Raw genomic sequence first — 22,816 nt, 5'->3', positions numbered from 1 at the left:
AAATAAAGCTGTCTGGCCAATGGTGAGGCAGAATAAGGTTAGGCAGGAACATTCTAACTAGAGAGAGAAGAAGGAGAAAGGCAGAGCTGAGGAGATGCTGATAGCTGTGGCCAGGAGAAGCAAAATGTAAAGTGCTGGTAATCCACAAGTCATGTGGCAAAGTACAGATGTATAGAAATGGGTTAATTTAAAGTGTAAGAGCTAGCTAAAGAGAAGCCTGAGCCATTAGGGCATATAGTTTAAAAATAATATAAGCCTCTGTGTGTTTATTTGGGTCTGAGCGGCTACAAGACCGGGCAGGACACAGGAAAACTTCCAGCTACATTTGGCATACCAATGTGGAGCTCTCGAATTTCCATAAGCCCTAAAAGAGTTTTAAAAAGGGCTTCTAAACACACAATAGCAGAGCCAAAAACAGCTTTCTACTTCATGTCTCATGCAGGCTGAGATACAGAGACACCATGGAGTGAGGACTTGAGCAACACTATGGTGGGTTTGCAGCTTAAACTAAGCAGCATGGTAGATGCCCACAGTGGTGTTTCCAAGCCCCTTCCTCTCCCATGACTCACTGCAACACTCCATTACCATCACAGCTATCCTTAAGCAGAGTCAAGTAAGTAGAGGTACAACAAAGTACATCTTCTTTAGCTCCATTATCAGTCAAAAAAAAAAATAAGGGCTAGGGAGCTAGCCCAGTTGGTAGAGCTCTGGCTTAGTATATTAGTCAGGGTTTTCTAGAGTAACAGAACTTATAGAATGAATCAAGAAAGAATGGGGATTTATTAGAATGACTTATAGGCTACAATCCAATTAATTAACTAATCGAACAATAGCCGGCCGTGAATGGAAAGTCCAAGAATCTAGTAGTTGCTCAGTTCACAATGCTGTATGTCCTAGCTGATCTTCAAATATATGCTGGACTCCCAAAGAAGTAGGTTCTTATTCTAGTGAAGGAATGGAAGTGCTAGCAAGGTGAAGACAAGCAAGCAAAGAGCAAAACTTCTTTCCATGTCCTTATATAGGCTTCCAGCAGAAGGTGTGGCCCAGACTGAAGGCTTGTGTCTTCCTGCCTCAAGACCCGGATTAGAAGGTAATCTTCCTACTTCAAATTAAGCAAATAATCCTTCACTAATCTGCCCTCCATTTTTGGATTTAGTTAGTTCCAGATGGAGTCAAGAAGAGAACGAAGAATTGCCATCACACCTAGTATGCACAAAGCCATGGGTTCAGTCCACAGCAACATAAACCAGAAGTGATAGTATACACCAGTTACCCCAGCACTTGAGATGGAAGGCAGGAGAATTAAAAATTCAAGGTCATCTTTGGCTACATAGTGGTTCAAGACAAACCTGGGATATACAGGAGAGATTGTATAGAAAATGAAAATAAAGAGTTGGGAAGAAAGGCTCCTGCAAACAAGTGTGTGGACCAGAATTTGGATCCTCAGAATCCATGTAAATATCAGGTGTGCACGGTGGCCTGCCTATAATTTCAGCCTCTGAGGGTAGAGACAGGGAAATTTCTAGATCAAGCTGGTTAGTTTGGTGATCTATGCCTGAGTTGACCTCTGACCTTCACATGTTGTGGCACATGTACATATTCATGTATGTATGTACATACATGCATGGAGGAAAAAAAGAAGAGGAAAGAAAAGGTTAATTCAAGATGTGTAGGAAATATTAAAAAGAAAATAGTAAGTGCTCAACTAATGCTTTTGAAAGAGATGAATGAGTGACTCAAAGGCACACTTTCGTTTATCTTGTCAGTTTTCAGCTGCCTAGGAAACTTGCTGTTAGTATAATTCAGTATATTCAAAAGCAAAGTCAGGGTGTGATCTGGTTGCTAACTCTCTTAGTTACTTTGTTGTTGCTGTGACAATACACACTGGCAAAAGCTATCTAAGTAAGAAATGGTTTCTTTCGTTTCAGAGTGTGAGGAACAGTCCATCATGATGGTGACATCAAGGCAGGAGTTTGGAACAGCTGGTCCCACTGTGTCTTCAGTCAGGAAGCAGAGAACAATGACACTCATGCTCAGCTTGCCTTCTCCTTTATACACAATCCAGAATCCCAGCCAAGGGAATGATGTCCCCCACAGAAGGCAGGTTTTTTCCCTTAATTAATTTAATAAGATAGTCCCTCATACGCATGTTCAGAGGCCCATCTCTCAGGTGATTCTAGATTTCATCAAATAGTTAATTGAGATTAACCATCACAATAACATATCCACATGAGGTTTTCTATGGCATTAAAACCCCAATGAAACCCGTATTACTAGATGTATGACCAAACTGCCATGTACTACACACTACTTGGGTGAAGAAAAATTGGTTCTGGGGGAAAGCTCAAACCATAAGTTTTCCAAAATGTACAACACAAGGATAGCAATAACGAGTCAATTTAGCCTTCTGGTCAACCCTGAAAGGGTTTGCCAGTAATAACAATTGCCAACTCGCCTACCTACCCAAGGCTTGGCTCCAGGGTGTCTTATGTTTTACAAGCCATGGTCCTGTAATAACTCATCTCTCAATTCCGCTAGGGATAATAAACTCTTTTTTAAAAACTGCTTCAAGATTATGCCACATGTCAGGCGCTGTGAAGGTGTTTGCTTGAGGCAGAAACAGGGAAAGAACTGGCCAATTCCCACTTAGATCTGTGAATAACAATCGCTCTGAAATTCAGTTATGAAAAGGGGCCGAAAATAGGCTGGCTGAGGGAGGAGAAGTCCAAAGTCACGGTTGGGGGTAGCGGTGAAGATGGAGCATGACACACAAATGAGAATCCAATTTTCTGAAGTTTGACTCCTTGTGCTTTTTTAAAGGCCTGGATATGAGGAAGGCTAAAAATTGAGAATCTGGGGAAACTAGTTAGGAAGGTCCTCGTGAAGCAATGACCCCACTTTCTCGTGACCTCTTGTGAATCATTTAAAAGAGAACGTAAGGACACATAATTGCCAGACTCTGCACATGTTAGAAACTCACTCATGTTCAGAATAATTTGTTTGTTTGTGTACTGGGGAAAAGCACTAGTCACTAGTGGCTTGCCTGTAAATCAAATGAATCCTTTGCCTCCCCAGACCGAAGTCATGGGTATACCATTGGTTACATGGGTAAGGCACACAGGTATGGTGCCTTCTCTGTTCACTATAATGGGGACCTCTGATGCAAGAACTGACCTTGCCGTTGTCCTCCTAATCAAGCTGGTGAACACAAAAGTGAATTTTCATGGATTCTAGCCTGACCCTATGTTTTTCAGGCAGGGTAAGAAGTTAAAGGCTGTGTGTGGTGGCTGTTATTGGTCTTGGAAATGACCTAGGATTGTGCAGACTGATGCCTTGCCCTGTAAAGATTGCCTATCCTGCCACCGTTCCGATGACCTACCCCAACACAAGGAAGGGCCTGGGTTTCCGAGTTCAAGACTTTTCCTAATTATATTGCCTTCAGTTCATGAGGGTTCTCCTCTCAGGACCATGAAGCTATTTTTGGACTTGAAAGTTAGTACACAAAACACTGCTACTGATCAACAATCATATGACTATTCCAGACCCACACCCCTCCTCCAGCTTGCCTCATCTGACCGGGAACGCTGAGATGGGAAAGCCATTCACATTTTCAGTCTTTCCACACAAATACACACACGAAGGTGTAGATACAGGTGTGTGTGTGTGTGTGTGTGTGTGTGTGTGTGTATGTGTGTGTGTGTATGTGTGTGTGTGTGTGTACACCTAGACCTCATACACACTCAAGCTTCACGTTGCAATTTTTTGACTAATTATCTAAATTGAAAATTATTAACTAAGAAGGGAAACATTTTCCTCTAAAAATACCATTAATCCAGTGAAATACTTAAATATGAACTAAAATTTGTACTTATCCATTTTTAAACATAAATAAGAACTCTTATGGTTCAGAGTTATGGAAGTGAAGTGATTCCTGCCCAGCTTCTTTGTCTTTCCAGCAGCCATGCTAACAAGGCTAGCCACCGTTTCTGAAAGAGCCCCATGTAGCCTATGCGCACACTATGGAGCCAGAGATGACCTTGAGCTTCTAATCTTCCTGCCTCTGCTCCCAAGTGCTGGGATGTGGGCCACCGAAGAAGGTTCATTTGATGCTAGGGGTGGAGCCCAGTGCTTGGGTCATGTTAAGAAAGCACTCTACCTGCTGAGCCATGTCCCTAACCCCAGAGCTTACCTTTTAAATCTCTATTTTAAATGAGGATCAATGTCATTTCTCCATCAGGAGCTAGAGACACTTGAGGCGAGCACCAGGGGTTCTAAGCATAGTGGAGCCTACTCCTTTTTTAAATTAAATATTTTGTATTTGTATTATCTGTGAGTTTGTGTCTGTGTATGTGTAGAACATGTGGTATAGGTAACTGCAGAAGACAGGAGAGGGGCATCGGGTTTCCTGAACTTGGAGTTAAAGGTAGTTATGAGCTACCTGATATGGTCCAGGAAGCTCTGAGCCTTCTCTGTAACCCCCAAGACTGTAGGATTAAAAGCAGCAAAGGAGCGAGTCTGCCTGTGCCAGGAGTCATGATACAAATGAAAGGTGTCTGAATTAACTCCAGTGTTGAATATGCCTTTTTCTTCCATTGAGACAGTCTCACTGTGGCGCCCTGGATGGCCTGAAGCTTGCTATGTAGACCAGGCTAATCACAAACTCACAGAAATCCTCCTGCCTCTGCCTCCTGAGTATTAGGATTAAAGACATACACCAGCACCCTTGGCTAGTTGCTTTTGTTTAAAGTACAATTTAATATACTTTAAACCAAAAGGCACACATAAAATAACAAGAAACTTAAATAATATTGTAGAACTCACTGATGTCAGCAGTTTTTCAGAACTTATAATAACCAAGGCTTTGTTTGTTTTTAGTGATGTTGAGAAATGATGTCATACATTGATCACCTTTTTCAGACTTTGGTTCATCTTTTACTGATTTTAAACACTCTGTAGCTGGAGTTTTCTCTCCGGGTCCCACCAAACCCTGGCAGTCCAGCAGCCCACTTATATAATAAACACATAGATGCTTATATTATTTATAAACTGTATGGCCGCAGCAGGCTTCTTGTTATCTAGTTCTTTTAATCTTAAATTAACCCATTTCTATAAATCTATACCTTGCCACGTGGCTCATGGCTTACCAGCATCTTCACATGTTGCTTGTCATGGCGGCGGCTGGCAGTGTCTCTGACTCAGACTTCCACTTCCCCAAATTCTTCTCCTCCTTGTCCCGCCTATACTATCTCCTGCCTGGCTACTGGCCAATCAGTGTTTTATTTATTAACCAATCAGAGCAACACATTTGACATACAGGACATCCCACAGCAACACTCTGTAGACATTTCACCTTTACTGCATACAGCCCCCCTCTCCACTCCAGTGAACTCTTCACAGGAGCAGAGGGAACTGCAGTAAAGGTCACCTGGTAATTTTCATTAGTGTTCTCCTTGTGAACATGGAGCAAAGCCTGTCAGGACATACATACAAAGGTAGGTGGAGGACAGACTTGTTAATGCCAAGTAGAAACGGGGAGACAGCTCACAGAACAGGAAGGCCATGAGAATCCCAGGACTCACCGGGGGTCTACCCTCTTCTCCAGAAGAAGCTAATTCTGCCACTTCCTTTCCCCAAAGTCCCCCACTTCCCTCTGACTTGCTCCATCTGGAAACATCTTCCTAACTATGAGGAAGCAAAGCATCAAAATTCTCAGTTCCAAGCCCCCTGGGTCACCTTTTAAAAAAGTGTGGTATGCAGGGCCTGGAGGCACACAAGCTTTGACTCCACATGACCTGAAGGAAGGAAACAGGAAGTCTTGCTGAGGAACAGGGCTGAAGCAGCCCGTAGGGACAGGCCCTTTCTTACCTCCTGACCCCATCTCTAATCAAGAGTGTGGAATGACCGCCCCAGTGCAAAAGGCAGAGCCTCTGGCAGCATTTACGTTCCTCTCTCAAGTTCAGAGAACATATTTGGTGTAAGAAGCAGACCACCCATTAGAAGCTGCTGTTGCCCACCCATTAGAAGCTGCCTTTGCCTGTACAAGACTTGCACAAGATCGAGCCAGGAAGCCTTCTAGCGTGGAGGGGAGAGGGGCTCACAGCCTCCTCCCACTCCTCACCCCTCCTCCTACTGCCCTCACCCTGCCCTTGCCCCAGCCAGTCGATGGCTTCTGAGGAAGGGAGAGACAGTTTTCTTTGAGGGTGTAGTCCCTGGTAGTTAGACCAAGCTCCAGCGCGTGGCTCCACCCATGAGTATGAAGGTGGCAAGAACTGGACCCAGAAACAATGGAAAGAGGATTCAAACTTGGGATGGGTAGAAGAGTAGGGGTAGATATGGGAGGGGTTAGGGAGGAGGGATGGGGTTGAATATAACCAAAATACATTGCATATATTCAGAAAAGATCAAGAAACAGCACCAGTGGTTGCTACTGCCCTTGTTTACCACGCCAATCACAGTGTCAGCTTACCATAGACCCTCAAGTCCTGAGGAAGGACTATGCACATCCTCATTTTATAGATGAGAAAACTCAGTCTCAGTAACTAAGTGGTAAGGGAGGTACCCTGAGCTGCCCCCTATCCAAGCAGGTGAGGGTCAGCTATGGCTAAATTTTCCCATGTGTCTAGCACCAGCAGATACCAGAACACCAACTCTTGGTACACAGTCAAGTTCACTGATGCTTTCTGCGCTGGGGAACTTGTTTGGAGTTAGCAAGGTGCAGAGGCTTTTGCAACATGATTAGAAAAGAAAACCAAGGTCTGAGAGACTCAGTAAAGGCACTGGGTCATCTAGATGCCAACCCATCCCTCGTTCCTTCCTTCTACACCTGCCTGTAGTACTGGCCCCAGTCAAGATATGTACATGAGACACTGGTCCAGAACCCAAGGAGAAGCCGCAGTTATAGCAACAGAAGAGTACTGGTTAGCCTCGCCTTCCCCTCCGGGTCCAGCTCCATCTTTCTGTGTTCTGCTGTATGCGTTATTCTGCATCACCATGTCCTCAAGGAAGGCATTTCTACAGAACTGGGATGAAGCAACTCTCAGGGACAGGCTGCCCCATCCCCTGCTGACCCTGGGGAGTACAAGGAAACATCCAGGAAGGAGATACTGCAGAACTGGCCAGGCTGCAGTTCTGGAAATAATTCCCCTCAGCTTCGGGTCCAGAGAGAGCCATTTGCCCACATCACAGATCTCACCAAGTTCTTAGGACACTTCTCCTCATCTTCCCAACTTTTTGTTCAAGGAGAAGCCACCAAGTGGGCAGTTTTTCCGTGCTTCAAGTCACCTATAGACTTAGCGGCCTCACCTCTTCCGTTAATTCGTCAGAGTGGCCTTTTTTCCCTCTATAAGATCTTGACTGACCAGGCGGCGGTGGTGCATGCCTTTAATCCCAGCACTGAGGAGACAGAGGCAGGTGGATGTCTGTGAGTTCGAGGCCAGCCTAGTCTACAAAGTGAGTTCCAGGATAGCCAGGGCTCGAGAAAAAAAAAAAAAAGATCTTGACTGAAAGAGCAGTTGCAGACAAGTAAACAGGTCATTTCTGTCATTTGTGGAGTAAAAATTGTGTGAAGACAATAGAGGGGTGTGAGTGTGCATCTGAGTGTTAGTGGTGGTGGTGGGTGTGAGTGTGTGCATCTGAGGTTTAGTGCTGGTGGTGGGTGTGAGTGTGCATCTGAGGGTTAGTGCTGGTGGTGGGTGTGAGTGTGCATCTGAGGGTTAGTGGTGGTGGCTAGTGTGAGTGTGTGCATCTGAGGTTTAGTGCTGGTGGTGGGTGTGAGTGTGCATCTGAGGGTTAGTGGTGGTGGCTAGTGTGAGTGTGTGCATCTGAGGTTTAGTGCTGGTGATGGGTGTGAATGTGCATCTGAGTGTTAGTGGTGGTGGCTAGTGTGAGTGTGTGAATCTGAGGTTTAGTGCTGGTGGTGGGTGTGAGTGTGCATCTGAGGGTTAGTGGTGGTGGCATGGGTCTCTCTTCTCTGTTGTGAAATCCCCTGCCCCTTCCTCCTACCTACCAGCCCAAGCCTCTTTGTGTTTTGTTCTTGTTTGTTGATTCTAAGCTAGGCTCTCCTATATTTACCCCTGTCTTTAAACTTGCTGTATAGCCGAGGGTGACCTTGAACTTCTGATCCTCCCGTTTCTACCTTCCAAGGACAGGGATTTCAGCCAAGAGTTCCCATGACTGGTGCCACTGGAGTTTTCTTAACTACATCAAGCATTTCTCTCATCAAAGCATCCGCTTCCCAATGTGTGTCTTGGGGCCTCTCAGCGAAGGTTCCTCTAGAATGGACCACTCTACTTCCAACATAATAGGAAGCATCCCGAGAACCAGAAAGACTTCCTATCGAGAGTTGCTTTGAGGAAACACGATTTTCTATTGAATTTGTGTGTTTGGGAAACATGGACACTCTTAAACCTAGAAAGTTCGTGAAACCAGTTCCAACACTTACCATGTAAATTCTTTGTTAGCCAAATGACAACACTCTGGTGGCTTTGAAAGTGGCATGCCCTTGTGCATTTTGGTCAGAGGACACCTTTTGGGATTTGTTTCTCAACTTCCATCATGCCAAGAGAGGCTTGGCAGCAAGTTTCCTTACCCACTGGGCCACCCTGACAACCCCTCCGTCCCCCCTTTAAATCTTAAGTATAAAAGATTTCAGTTGTTCTTCCATAGCGTCCGTGCTCCTAACCTGCAGCTGAGAGTCTTTGGAGGGTTTTAGGTCCACCCCTACCCCAACTCCTGTAAACAAAGGGTGGCGGGGAAGGAACACACAGATTCCTCCCCATCCCTCCTTCCATCCTTTCTCGTCAGTGATCTTGGTCTCCTAGCCCTTCCTGCCTTATCTGCAGGAGGAAATAACAGCCCTCAGGATACAGTTTGTCTTTGCTAGCAGACCACACTCAGAGCGCAGACCTCCTGTTTTCACAGTCATGGTCCATTCCACAAGGACTCAGTTTCAAACTCTCCTGGATCATGGAAAGTTGCTTAAACGCTGCAGCATAAAAGCCCTCCAAAGGAACAGATTGCTTGATTCAAGTGTTTGTTCTGGGCAACCATTGACTTCCTGCTTTGCAAACAGAGGTTTCAAAGGACCAATTCTTAAAATTCCAAAGAACCCTAGAAGTCACCATATTTTGACCCCTTACAGACCAAAATGAACCAGAATATTAGAAATATCTGGATATGAGTTTTGTTAAATTACAGAAATGTTTAAAAATAAAAGAAGCATTTATAGCAAAGAAGAGATTTGGTGATCTTCCTTCAAGGACATTTCTAATTTTAATGTGACCTAAGAATGATCCAAGTGATTTTGGCCAAGTTCCTGCCTTCCTACTCAAGAGATTGAGCTGGGTCCACAGAATGGTGGTTCTAGAATGTGTGTGTGTGTTCCAAGGTGGCCATCAGGCAGTGTCTGGGCCACCTGAGATCTGGTTACAAAATCCTAGGGTCTACCCCAGACTCTAGCATGTCTAAACCACCAGTGGGGCTGGTAACTAGCCTTCCACCAAGCTCCGTGGTGGTTCCAGGGCACATGGGAATTTAATGGTTATAGAGAGATGGAAGGTTGCCTCATTCTACAGTTTCTCACTCTGGAAAGATACTGATGATGCTTGGCTTCCAGCCTTGGGGGAGGTGACCAGAGCCTCCCAGGGCCTTTAGAAAAACACTGGCAGGGAGAGGTGCTCTTGAGTCAATCCACGGAACATCTCTCCTTTTTCCCCAACATGCATGCACACACACACGTACACTGATCTCCAGCTAATACCCTTAGTAATTAGAACTTCTCTTTCCACAACCAGCTTTGTCTCTATGCTTTACCTACCCTACCCAGTTTTATTGAGACACAATTGACCAGAGTCAAACAGTTATGTACGATGTACGAAATGATGATTTTATACATGAATGCCTCCTTCCTTCCCTCTTACCCAAGAGCCCTGCAGCCAGTGTGCTCTCTGTTGCATTGACTTCCCCTGTCCTTCATGGGCCAGTTCAGGGTCACTACTGCAGGAATCCTCTCCAGCTGCACGCACACTCTGACTTCCTTCTGTCAGAGCACTAACTGGACTGCCTTGCTAAAGGTCTATTTTTAGGCCCTCAGCCTTCCTGCCGCATTCCTACCCTGTCAGTGTTTGCCTACTTTTCAGGCTCAGCACCTTGTACTATGCGGTCCAGAGAAGGGGATGCTCATTTATGTTTGTGAATGATCCTTGAGGTGGCATATTATTAGAGTCCTAGAAGAAGCGAGAACTTGGGCTGTGATGCCGTACTGCTGGAGTGAAAGCCTGAGTTCTACCACTTACTAACTGTGGAGGCGTGGCAAGTTATTCAGCCTCTCCAGCCCTCAGCTTTCTCACCTGTGAAATGGAGATAGTAGTGTAATTGTCTCATATTAAATGGCATTATCCATAGGAAGTGCTCAGAGCTGAGCCTGGTAAGTGTTAGGGCCTCGATGCTAGCAAGGAAAGATCCAGAAGAATCTAAGACGCTTCTCTGCTTAGATACCTCTTCATGCACTGTCAAATTCACATTCTTTATCCCTTCTTCTCCCTCGCCCTGTATCTCATCAAATTTTTTTAGTTCTTTCTAGATTACTAATACTTTTTCTCCTTTCTCCTCTTTCTCTGATACAGTATGGTGCATTGCAAACCCACAGCTAAGATCCCACGTGCATAACCACCATAAATTACTGGTGTGTATCTCCACGAATGTGTGAGTAGATCCTTTTACAGATGTTAAAGTTTGATGGGTTAGTTTCTGAGGTTAAAATGGAACCAACCAATCTCAATCAACTGGAACTATTGGCCAAATCACTAATGAAGGGGGTGTGTGTCTTAATTCTGAAGGCTAATCTAGCACAATAAATAAGTTTATAAATGTATCATTAAAATGATCATTTGTGAAAGCATTTATTTAATGTGGGTTTTAAATAAAACAACTCTCTGATTTTAAAATTTTAAGTCAGTTATTCGATTTAAGCATACAAGCAGAGGACTGAATTGTCTGATAAACTGAGAAGAATTTATAGAGAACTAGAGAACGTGTGGTATGTTACAGATGCTCTTTTCAAGTGACTGTGTGCCCAGCTGCCATCTCCATTCACAGTTGGGTTATCTTAGTAAATTTAATTTTATTTTCTAATTGTGCCTATGTGCATGTATGTCTATATGTGCACATGAGTATAGGCTCCTGATAAAGCCAGAACAGGGCATCAGATCCCAGGAGCCAGAGTTACAGGGAGTGGGAGCCTCCAGATGTGAATGCTGGAAACTCAACGTGGGTCCTCTGCAAGAGTCTTATGTGCTCTTAACTGCTGATCCATCTCTCTAGAACCCTAGAGTGTTTTCGATACTTAGTCTGTTTTTGAGACAAAGTCTCACTAAACAGCCCAGGATAGTCTCTAACTCACTATGTAGTACAGATTGGCCTCCAACTTGAAGTGATCCTCCTGTTCCATGCCCCTCACCCACATGTGCTCAGATTACAAACCTGTACCACCCCATCTGGCTTTAGGTAGTCATTTGCTATTTTTTAAACCTTACCCTTTTCTGAGTAAGGGCATTCACACCAGGGAGTAACATTCACTCACTGGCTAAACAGAGTTGAGTACCTACTTTATATGGAGTATTTTCTTTTTTTCTCTTTCTTCTCATTCGTTAATCCCTCCCCCCATATTAACAATTGAACCTAGGGCTTTACACAAGCTAAGCATTTATTCTACCACCAAGTTATAACCACGGCCCAGAATACTGTCTTAGTGCTTTAAGAAAGAACTCATTCATAGGTTAGGGGTTTCCCAAGATTACAGACTTCCTGTTGGGGAGGTGTTGATGTTGGTGGAGATGTTGGTGTTGATGTTGGGGAGGTGTTGATGTTGGTGGAGGTGTTGATGTTGGTGTTGGTTGAGGTGTTGGTGTTGGTGGAGATGTTGATGTTGGGGAGGTGTTGATGGTGGAGGTGGTGATGTTGGGGAGGTGTTGATGGTGGAGGTGTTGATATTGGGGAGGTGTTGATGGTGAAGGTGTTGATGTTGGAGAGGTGTTGATGTTGGGGAGGTGTTGATGGTGGAGGTGCTGATGTTGGAGAGGTGTTGATGGTGAAAGTGTTGATGCTGGAGAGGTGTTGATGTTGGGGAGGTGTTGATGTTGGTGGAAGTGTTGATGTGTTTGTTGTTATTGGTGATTCCTGTACCTTCTTGGGAACAAATCTCGTCATAAAACTACACTGAGAGCTTTTGACAAAACTTTTTATGTACTCTATCATTTAGTTTCATAATATTGTATAAATTAGTTAACTATTTCCACTTCAGAAAGAAGACTAGTGAAAACGAAACAACTTTTCAAGGCTTAAGACAAAACAAAAATCTACATAAACTGAAAAAAATCGAACATACTGAAAAAGTTCAGGCAGAATCTGAGCCCCAAACCCCATTCTTGCCACTGCATTAGGTTGTGTTCCGAGATGCAAAAGTGCTGAGATGTAACTGAGCAGAAGAGTAAATGCAACATTACAAAAGATGGAACAAAAGAAGGTAGACTTTTCTTCCAAATGGTGCTTCCAAACAGGACTACATATTCAGCAGGATGAATGTTCTAGCAAAGATGAGCCGAGAGTGCAAAATCATGAACCTACTGTTCAAGTTTCATTTCTGTTTTTGTGATAAGATATCCGGGGATGGGCAATTTAGGTAAGACAGGAATTTGTTTCAGTTTACAGTTCCAGGTTAGAGCCTACAGCTGATCACATCATACCTACAGCTGAGAACAGACAGAAAAAAATGCCTGTGTGTTTGCTTGAGCAGCCGCATATGTTCAGCTTGATTTCTCCACTCTTACACACAGTCACAGCCCCTTGCCCAGGGAATGGTGCTGCCCGTAGTGGGCTGAGTCTTCCCACATCAATTCACTAAACAATTTCCCACAGACATACTTACAAGGCCAACCCAGTGTAGATAATCCCTTATTGAGTCTCTCTTCCCAGGTGATTTTAGGTTGTGTCAAGTCTACAAGCTAAGCATCACACCCACCCTGAAGAACACATGAGGGGCTCTTATGCCACCATTGTAAACAGTCTTCTAAATCAACATTGGGGCGTATTTTCTAGAGAATGGCTCTTACACCTGAGTAAGTGTGCATCAGACTTGGGGGGTGTGTACCATGGAAGATACTGTTCGGAAAATGGGCATCTGGCAGCATGTTTTCCTCTTCTCCCCCCCACCCCAGCCAATCCTACACTCCTGCATACAGGGTCTGGCCTCAAAGGCTCAGGGGGCCTGGGAACCTGCTTTTTGTCCATCACTCCATGCACACCTTATCATACCTGTGTTCATCTCGCTTGGCATCTCTGGTCCTTTGTCATTTACAGTTCAAGAGCACTGCTGTATTGCAAAAACGGAGACTGTGGGCTGGGGAGCTGACTCAGTTGGTACAGTATTGCTACAGAAGTATGAGGACCCAAATTCAGATCCCTAGAAACTACGTCAAAATCTGGGTGTTGCAGTGCACAGCTGTAATCCCAGTGCTGATTGCAGAGAGGAGGCAGAGACAGGGCAATCCACAGATCTGATTGGCTAGACAGTCAAGGTTAATTACAATGAAGTTCAGTGACAGATCTTGTCTCCAAAACTAAGGTGGAGAGAGATGGAGGAAGACACTTAATGTCAAGCTCTGGATTGCACAGGCATGCTGACACATGCACCTGCACACACACACGTACACCTGTACACATACATGCACCTATACATGTATGAGCACGCACACAAATCAGTACTGTAAAGAGATTAGGTTCATACAAACAGCAATGCACATACTTTCTGCTGACAGCCCAACAGAGGCCATGGGATCCCAACCCAACAGAGGCTGTAGGATCCCAACCCAACAGAGGCCATAGGACCCTATCCACAACCCATAGTTGGGGACGCCAGTGTCCTCTCAGACGGGTCTTCATTCTTACTCTGAGGAGAAAGGAGGTCGGACAGCTCCTCCACTGACTCAGTGTTCACACTCTTTCTCCATGATCACTGCGCTTCTCCCTCAGACAGCCTCTGCAAACCACTCTCTGGTGTGGTTTTTCTCTCTTCCCAAGGAGAGTAAACACGCGGCAGAACGCATGCTCAAATGCTCCCGAATGAAGATCAGAACACAGCACGACAGCCACACTGTCAGTCACTTCTACTATATAAACAACGACAGCCACACTGTCAGTCACTTCTACTATGTAAACAAGATGGAGAGTCAGAGCGGAAATGACCAGAATTGTGATTTTGGTTAGAGTTGGGGACAGGGGGCTGTTTCGAACCGTCCTCCCTAGAGCAAACTGTGCTTGCATGCGTGTGTACAGATGAGAGGAGGGGCCTGTGAACACTCACTGTCCTCGTACTTGGAAAATTCTGGACAGTGTTTCTAGGAACTACAAAGGAGTCTCAGGCAAGATGAGGACTCAAGGCCTTCTAAACCTTGCTGTCCTTAGTCCAGACAACTGTCTGACTTCTTTGCACCCTCATCATGCATGAAAGTGTGTGCCTGCACATCTGTATGTGCTCTAGAATTTTCTAGAATATCTGCATCGCCTTTGTACTTAACAGTGTTGTAGAAGGATGTTCGATAAATCATTGTTATCCGATGAAAAGATCTTTCAACGTCTCATGGCTCTGCTTTATAAATACACTACAAGGTGGGGCACTCAACTATTAATTGACAAAGAACTGAAAGTGAATTAGAATTTTTGATAGAAATGTATATTATGGTGAAGAAAGTAGTCGTTTTATGACTTCTAGGCAATGATAGGGGCATGAATATAACTGTGAATGAAAATTGGTTTACTGGAATGTATTACACATTTTTCTTCTCCATTGACACATGGGCATACACACACAAGCACACAGACATGCATGCACGGGCACAGGCATGTTGCAGGAGCACACATACACCTGAAAAGCAGAGATCTTTTTACTTTCCAGTGTGGTTTTTTTTCAGCTCTGAGGAGCCATGGGGCATCAGCGGGAGAGGGTTAAGTAGGCATCTCTAGTAATGTCTCCACTTGTCCTTTGAGGAACAACAAAGACAGGAAGCGTGGCTTCCATGGAAGGAAATTCCCAGGCCTCACATGGACCTTCACAACCTGCCTTGTGACCCCCTGAGGGGTGTGATAATAAACACTCAGCCACAAAACAACCCAGAACGGCATTTTTACCCGCATCCTTGTATTCTCACCAAAGGGCTAGAAAACATTCATCTGCATCTGGGGACCTGGAAGGGCCTGGATAGCCACCTGCTGACAAGGCCCACTCAGCTGCTCCTTCTACATGCAGGTCCCCTCTGCTCCCTGAGCCTTTGACTGTGCTGGGGCTGGGCCTTGAGCCCCCGGAATTAGGATCACAGGTGGACACAGGGCAGGGCAAGTGTGGAATGCTGCATGTAGACCTGAGACCCTCAGACACAAGCCAGGGCACTGAACCTTTAAACAATGCTGTACAGACCTTCCTCGGGAGTGTGCAGGGAGTGATTAAAACATAATGGACAGTGAAGTGAAAGAAGTTTTTGTTTTAATTTCAGAGTTTGTGTGTGTGTGCGTGCGTGTGCGTGTGCGTGTGCGTGTGTGTGTGTGTGTGTGTGTGTGTGTGTGTGTGTGTGTTTTCATGCTTGCAAGCACACCACTTACTGAAGCTATCAGCATAGCCAGGTTTAAGAGGTTTTGGAGAAAGATCTCACCATGTAGCTCAGGGTATTCTAGAACTTTCTCTGTAGCCAGGCTGCCTTTGAACTCTGACCTTAGCTTCCCTAACACCAAGATTAAAAGTGTGTGCCTTCATACCCAGCTTATGTGGCATTCTGGGCTTCTTTGCCTACACTAGAGAAAAAGGCAAACAGAAAAACAGTGTTGGAAATGGGTTGTTAAGTACTTTGATAGTAATGACTTAAAAGGAACTTCTAGCAAAGTAGAATCATACTGTAAAACCGTAAGCAAAAGTCTAGTTAGGGTATGGTAATTTGCAATATAGTAGCTTGTTTATCTCCAAACTAATAAGCTGTGAGACCTTTGATGTCTACCTTGCAGATGAACAAATCAAAGCCTACAATAATTACAAAATTCTGGGTGTTTCAAGGACTTGGTGCTTGCATTGACAAGTGTCCACACATGCATGTTGGGGCTGTGCGTGTGCTCTTATGATTTTCTTTCTACTGTAAAAGCCCCTTTGTTAAACAATTCAGCCTATCTCCTCAAATCCCATCCCTTTATCAAAACTCCATCAGAATCCAGCACCCATCACCAGGCAGGGGTCTATCCTTCGCTGCAGATAGAAAGCAGACCTTTCATTGTTGAATTGCCGTCACCGGTGTCTGAGATATTTTTAGATGAAACAATCAGACCTGTCTCCTCATTTGCATTTGCCCAGAGTGGAGGACGACCTCCATCTTGACCCCCTGCACTCGGGATCCCGTTGAGTTGACTGAAGGGGATGACAGCTTCTATGTTTCCTTCTAGGTGGGGTTACCAGGATCTCCACTCAAGCCTCCTTCTGCCCTCTGTACTGCAACAATGGACGGAAGCACAGCCTTGTTAAAGGAAATTCCCAGGGCCATGCTTTGGACATTAGACAGTTGCTTTGCTATGCTGTGTAGCCAAAGGGCATCTAAAAATAAACACACCGGTCTGCAAAGGTTCTATAATGCGGCCCTGCACTGTTGATTATATTTCAAAGGGAGTTTTTATTACATAGCTGTTTTTAAGAAAGCCGACCTCCGTAAACCTGCAGAATAAACTATATCGTGCCTCTGTTTCTGCTCAGCAAACTGCAGCCTTTTCTGTAGGAAAGACAGTTGACGGTCTTTTTCCTTCCCTGGGATTTCAGTGTGAGGCTGAAGGAAGCAAAGGCGTGCTGGAATGCAGCCCAGCATCATTAGAAAGATGTGAGGGTCCTAAGCGGACTGCAAGAATGGCCAGTTCTCCTGCGTCTATGAAGAACCCAGTATTAGCTGAGAAGTTTAGATAGCCTGAGCCCACTAAAGCTGATTCTCACAGCTCTAGGAATCTCCAAGTTATCAGCTGGCAGAGGCTGTGATCAATGTAGTCTTTTTTACCAGAAGAAAAGGTGGATGGAAGGCTGGAGAACTTGACATTAGAGAAGGCAGTGCCCCCCCCCCCCCCCAGCTAGCTCTCTTCTCTCCCTAGGGGTCAAACACCAAACTCATGGCATGAGAGCAGCGTGGAACTATTTAGCTTCAGTATGTCTCAGGTAGGTTTCTGAGTGACGAAGGAACCTTAGCCTGTGTGCACATCCATGTAGGACTCCTGTTTCAGGCCCGAGAGATAGCTTCTGATTCTATGTTGACCGAAAAGGCCTCCAAACACAGCGGTTTGCCACCAAATAAGAATGTGTTTGTAACACAAGGACCAAGCCACAATCAAGTTCCAGGGTGACCCGAGAGTGGTTTGGGGTGAACTAGTCCCCTCCTCTTTGTTCTCATTTCTTTTTCTGTACCGTTTTCCTGGAAATCCGACTTAATCTATTGTTGCCAGGATCCTATTTTTAAATTACTGCAGCCAAAAGCTATGGCTAGCAAGTGAGAAGTCAGCTCAGCTCACGTCACTCCAGGCTAGCAATTTTTTTTTTTCAGTTCTTTATCTGGTGGCTTGGATTAGGGCACTGACATCATGAGATTCTCAAGAGAGGGAAGGGACCTTCGAGGTCATCGCTCAGACCCCACCCAGTCAGTCATGCCTTTGGGAACACCCTGGCCACTGGTCTCCTGGGGTGCTGGAATGCTGCCCAGGACAGGGTGTTCCCCACCCCCGCAGGACAACTCACCCATTTTTAGACAATTCTGATGGTGGGTAAATCCTTCCGCAAACTGGGTTGAAATCTTTTACCCTATAATTTCTATTCCATAATCTGGGGGCCTTCTCTTTTTCCACACCAGAGACCTTTAAGTAATCACAGGCAACCTTTACATGTTACAATGTGTAGCTCTTCTTTCGAATATACCTGCGTGTTCTTCTGCTACTCTAGGTGACCCTTTTCTCACTTTCCCCATCTTGGGATAGCCCTTTTAAGATCTGGGATAGCTCTTATCCAGTGTGACTGGGTGTATTCACATGCTCACAGACACCAGAGGTCAGCTCATTGATTAGATTGGATTGGGGGCAGAAAGCTCTGGAAATCCACGTGTTTCTGCGCCTCCCCTTCCCCGCAGAACTAAGATTACAGATGTGCACTGCCACACCTGGCTTTTCGTAGGTGATAGCCATGCGAATCCCGGTTCTCAGGTCTCCGAGGCAAGCATTTTAGCTGTTGAACCATCTCCCCAGCTGTGCCGGAATAGTTCAGCCAAGCCATTCGTTCCAGCCGTCACCTTGTGCGTTAGTACATATTTTGAGAAACAAAATCAAGATTTAGCAAGGTACAGTTACTTACTTAAGGAATTAACAACAAGGAATTTAAAACTGGCTTGGCCTCTTGTTACCCTGCAGCAGGCTCCGATTAAAAAAGAAATGGAGGCTGGGCGATGGTGGCGCACGCCTTTAATCCCAGCACTTGGGAGGCAGAGCCAGGCGGATCTCTGTGAGTTCGAGGCCAGCCTGGGCTACCAAGTGAGTTCCAGGAAAGGCGCAAAGCTGCACAGAGAAACCGTGTCTCGAAAAATCAAATAAATAAATATAAAAATAAAAAAGAAATGGTCAGCTAGGTGAGGTGCCGCTCAAGGGGAATCCCAGCACTTAGAGAGAGAGGAGGACCGAGAGGTCAAGGATCTTCCCGCCTCGTCTATATATTAAGATGGGGACCAGCCTGGGCAGCATGCAGCCCTGTCTCCAGAAAGGGTGGTGGAGGAGGAGGGTGAGAAGGAAGAAGGGAAAGGAAGGGGGTGAGAGGGAAGAAGAGAGAGAGGGAGAGAAGGAGGGAAGGGAGAGATCGATCGTATTCTATAAACCAAGGTTTCAGACATAATCTATGTACGCCCGTTCACTAGACCCCTCCCATGCGGGTTAACATCCCTTTTTACAGCTAAAACTATCGCTTATCATCTATAGAGACGAGTGCAAATCTGAGTAGTTGGGAAATGACTCGCAGGGCTGTTGTACAGACAGGGCAGTGAGTGAGAGGCAAAGCAGTGTGAGCAACAGGAAGTAAGAAAGAATTCGGGATGTCCAGGGGGTATTTACTGGGAAATATCCAGTGGTAGAGGGTCAAGAAAAAGAGGGTTAAAAGACAGGGAAAGATGTCACCGGATAAGGCCCAAGCAGTTTGCGTCACCCTAAGTCTAGTGGTCGGGTCTGGACACACGTAGATGGTGCTGTTTTTCCTGCAGCTCCCTTGGATCTGCTGCTATGCGGTGCCTTAGGAAAAGGTTCCAAAGGGTATCGTGGACATCTATGGCTGGGGTTAAAGGCAGAGGGACAGAATGACTCCCTTAGGGTCTCTTTGTGACTTTGCCTCAGAAACCAGCTGCTCATCGCCCTTCACATGATTGTGAGAGATGGGGGATGTAGCTCAGTTGGTAGTGGGCTTGCCTGGCATGCATGAGCCCTGGTTCCATCTCTGGTAGAGCATAAACTGGGTATGATAAGGGCAGACATGAAAGCCCAAGACTTGGAAATGGAAGCAGGGGCATCAGAAATTCAAGGTCACTCCTGGCTATGTAGTTCAAGACTAGCCTGGGACCCATAAACCATTATCACGAGCCAATGTGAGCAGAGGCACCCCGACCTCCGTACACTGAGTGACACTAAAGCTTCCCTGTTCGCCACTGCAGAAAATCAAGGCTTAGAGAAAGGTTGTAGACCCAAAGTTACCCGGCAAGACCGCCACAGGTACAGGGGTTACGGCCACAGACCCCAGAACACAACGCGAATCTTTCTGCTTTCTGTCTTAAAGTTCCCGATGCCCTTACTTGCATATGTTAACATTAATGAGGCACCAGGTCTTTTTGTTTTCCCAGTTTCTTTTCTTTCTTTCTTTTCATTTTGGAGGGCCCAGGGGTGAGGGGTTAGGAGGGAGGATGCTGAAAGGTCTCCTGCTCAGGTTCACATCCTCTCGTTTGTCATCATGTTCCTCTTGCAATGCCAGCTCCCTGCTAGGTGGAAGGTGTTCCGTACACACGGCGAGAGAGTAAAGCCCTGACTCAGTGCGGTAAAGAGTGGAGGGCAGGGATGAGGAAGAACCTAACCGGAGAGGCTAGCGATCCAGAGAGATGCAGAGACTTTCGAAAACGCATGGCACACAGTAGATCCTCAAAACACTCGTCGAATAACTGAATCCAGCCAAGTCTCAGGTCAAAGAATGGGAAGATGTTATAGATATTGGCAGTCTTCCTGGAAAAAAAAACGTCTACCTATACGTCTCATTCTGACTGTTAATTTAAATTATTCTGCTAGCACACGCATTCATTTGTTCCTTCCTCCAGTCATTCACTCAGGAACTCAGATAATACTGAGACGAGCGGTTTGCCAGATGTCTTGTCCAGTGCTGTGGACTCAGAAATAAAGCACCAGAGTCTAGTCAAGGATGAGAAAACCCATAGCAACCGTACTTTGTGCACCATAAAAACCACAGACCCAGGGTGCTTAGTAGAGGGTGAACTGAGTATGGGGGCCTGAGAGTAAAGTAAGGCTGTAACGGGTAATCGGGGAGAAGCTGAATGGAGATATCTAGGCAGAGACAGCAGCACACCCAGATATAGGTGGGCAGCAGAGTGACACCAGGACGAGGGAAGTGGTACTAGGTAGAATTGGGAAGTCAGGTGGTGAGAGGCGAGGCTGGCAGGGAGTTATGGAGCAGACCTGGAAAGAGTCATCCGCTCTCACTGCAGGCAGGACCTGGCAAGATTTATTACGCATGTCACCCACCCAGGAACCTGGATGAAGTACAGACTCAGTCTAGGGAGGAGAAGGGGGTTTGCATTTCTAAGGAGTCCTTAGTGATGCCTGATACAAACGGTCCCTGGGGCCCCTTAGGTAGCAGAGGTGCAGGCGGCGGGGTGTGTGTATTAGATAAAGCTCAGGAGGAGAACCTCAAAATCACAATTACATTTTGCCAAGAACTCTGTAGCAGGATACGGAGGATGAATGGAGAAAGGCAATACCAAAGCTAAGTATGCAGTGTCAAATAAATAAATAAATAAGAGCATCTAAACCAAGTACGCTAGGGGAAAGAGTTCAGCATGGTCTTGGAAGTCAGGACAAATATCTCTCCTCAAGGAAAGCCTGGTGATGAGGGGGTCGTGAAACAATAAAGCACAAGCACACCCCACCCAATTCAGAACTCTGTGAACTGAATCTACCTCGCCTTCCTTTGGGTCTCAGCTGTATCCTCTTGAACCCCACTGACATCCAGCCAAGGTGGCCAGGGAAAGGACGAGCATCGTGCCTGCAAAGGATTTCCACACCAAACAGGTAAAGCCAGGCTTTGTAGTTATCATTGGATACGTATCTCAGGAAATCTCAGGGAGAGCAAGAAAGTTCTGGAAAATGACACAGATGCCCACCAAATCCCTGAACAACATGTCTATTTAAAAAAATAAATAAAAAGCATGGTTATGTAAACGAGAAACACCTTCTTCTCTATCCACCTTGATATATTTCTAACTTGAAAACTAATTAAAATAATCATGGTAAAGGTCTGCACAGTGGGGGGAAAGGCAAGTCAGAGCATAAATATTTCCCCTTCCATGACACAGGAGCCAAAACACACAACCCCTAATGAAATGTTCCTCTAAAGAAAACAAGAAGCAGGCTTTGTGTTTCACGAACTATGCTGGTCACTATTCTCCAGCCAAAGACACACGAACTCAGAATAACCAACCACAGTTCCTCTGCCTGCCACTATTTACCCACACAATCTTGTAGCTCAGCGGATCTCCACAAGGCACACAAGTTGAGCACAGGCAGCACAGCGGAGTGCTGGGTCAACAGACACGGTCTATCTGCTTTGAGGAGCTAGTCTCACATCCAAGGAGACAAAATAACAACAACAACAAAAACAACAACAACAACAACAACAACAAAAAAAAAAAAAACACAAAAAAACCCCACAGACACCTACCTTTCTCTTCAGCAGTAGGCAGCCTCTCCACATTTACTCCTGTATGAAAGATCGGCCCCAGACCTCTGAAGGAAGGTGAAACTTAAGGACGTCCCATTCATTCAAGTAACCTGAGAAGGGTTGAGTTTCTCCAGATCAGCCTTCAGGCTCCCGCAGGCTTCCAGACCTCGGGGCAGAGGTGAACTGTGGGCTGTTCCTCAGTGCAGGAAGAAACTGGGAGGCACCGTGTAGCTGGAGGTGGAGGCGGAGGCTGAGGAAGGGAAGTAATCTGGGGACTGTAATAAATGAGAGATTCTCTCCACATGATTTCCTGTATTTGGTGCCTCTTGCCTCTCTCAGGGTCCCCAGAGGAAATCAGAAATTTAAACGTGTCCTTTGGCCACTGAGAAAGGAGAGAATAAACATGCTAAGAACTATGAAAATAAGGAGAAGCAGGCAACAGGCTGGGAGCTCACACTGGCCCAGCTACCTTTATCTTTAACCAAGTACTTTTCTCCTGAAGTCTCTCCAAGCGTTTAACTCTGCAAAAGTCAAGGATGCCTTCATCCTCTCCCATGCTGCTTCTGGCCATGGTCCAGACGTTGTGTAGCAGAGCAGCCAGTGAGAAATAAGTCAGCATGGGCTCAGGAAGAGTGTCTCTCTGCCCTCAGGAGAGACTGGCACTGCTCCCTTTGTGGAAAGGCTCATGATAGTCTTTATTAATCTTGAAAAAAATCTCCTAATAATTCTCAAGCCATTCTTCTGTTTTTAGAATTATTGGTGACCTATGACATATAAATGGCTGCAAGC

The 22,816-nt window shown here is 45.5% G+C and overlaps 1 protein-coding gene across 1 annotated transcript in view; it reads right to left on the bottom strand.

Annotated features, from left to right (window-relative positions):
• Positions 1-22,237, bottom strand: part of Adgrf5 (adhesion G protein-coupled receptor F5) — a 97,353-nt gene extending 75,116 nt beyond the window's left edge. The window contains exon 1 of the mRNA XM_059282071.1: positions 22,028-22,237. Coding sequence (XP_059138054.1) covers positions 22,028-22,060 — 33 coding nt within the window. The 5' untranslated portion in view covers positions 22,061-22,237. The remainder of the gene's footprint in view (positions 1-22,027) is intronic.
• Between the last annotated feature and the right edge of the window lie 579 nt (positions 22,238-22,816).

The sequence above is a fragment of the Peromyscus eremicus genome, chromosome 16_21 (genome assembly GCF_949786415.1).
Source record: "Peromyscus eremicus chromosome 16_21, PerEre_H2_v1, whole genome shotgun sequence".
NCBI lineage: Eukaryota > Metazoa > Chordata > Mammalia > Rodentia > Cricetidae > Peromyscus > Peromyscus eremicus.
Note: the sequence above shows the minus strand (reverse complement) of the source record. Positions and strands in the feature narration are given on the sequence as shown.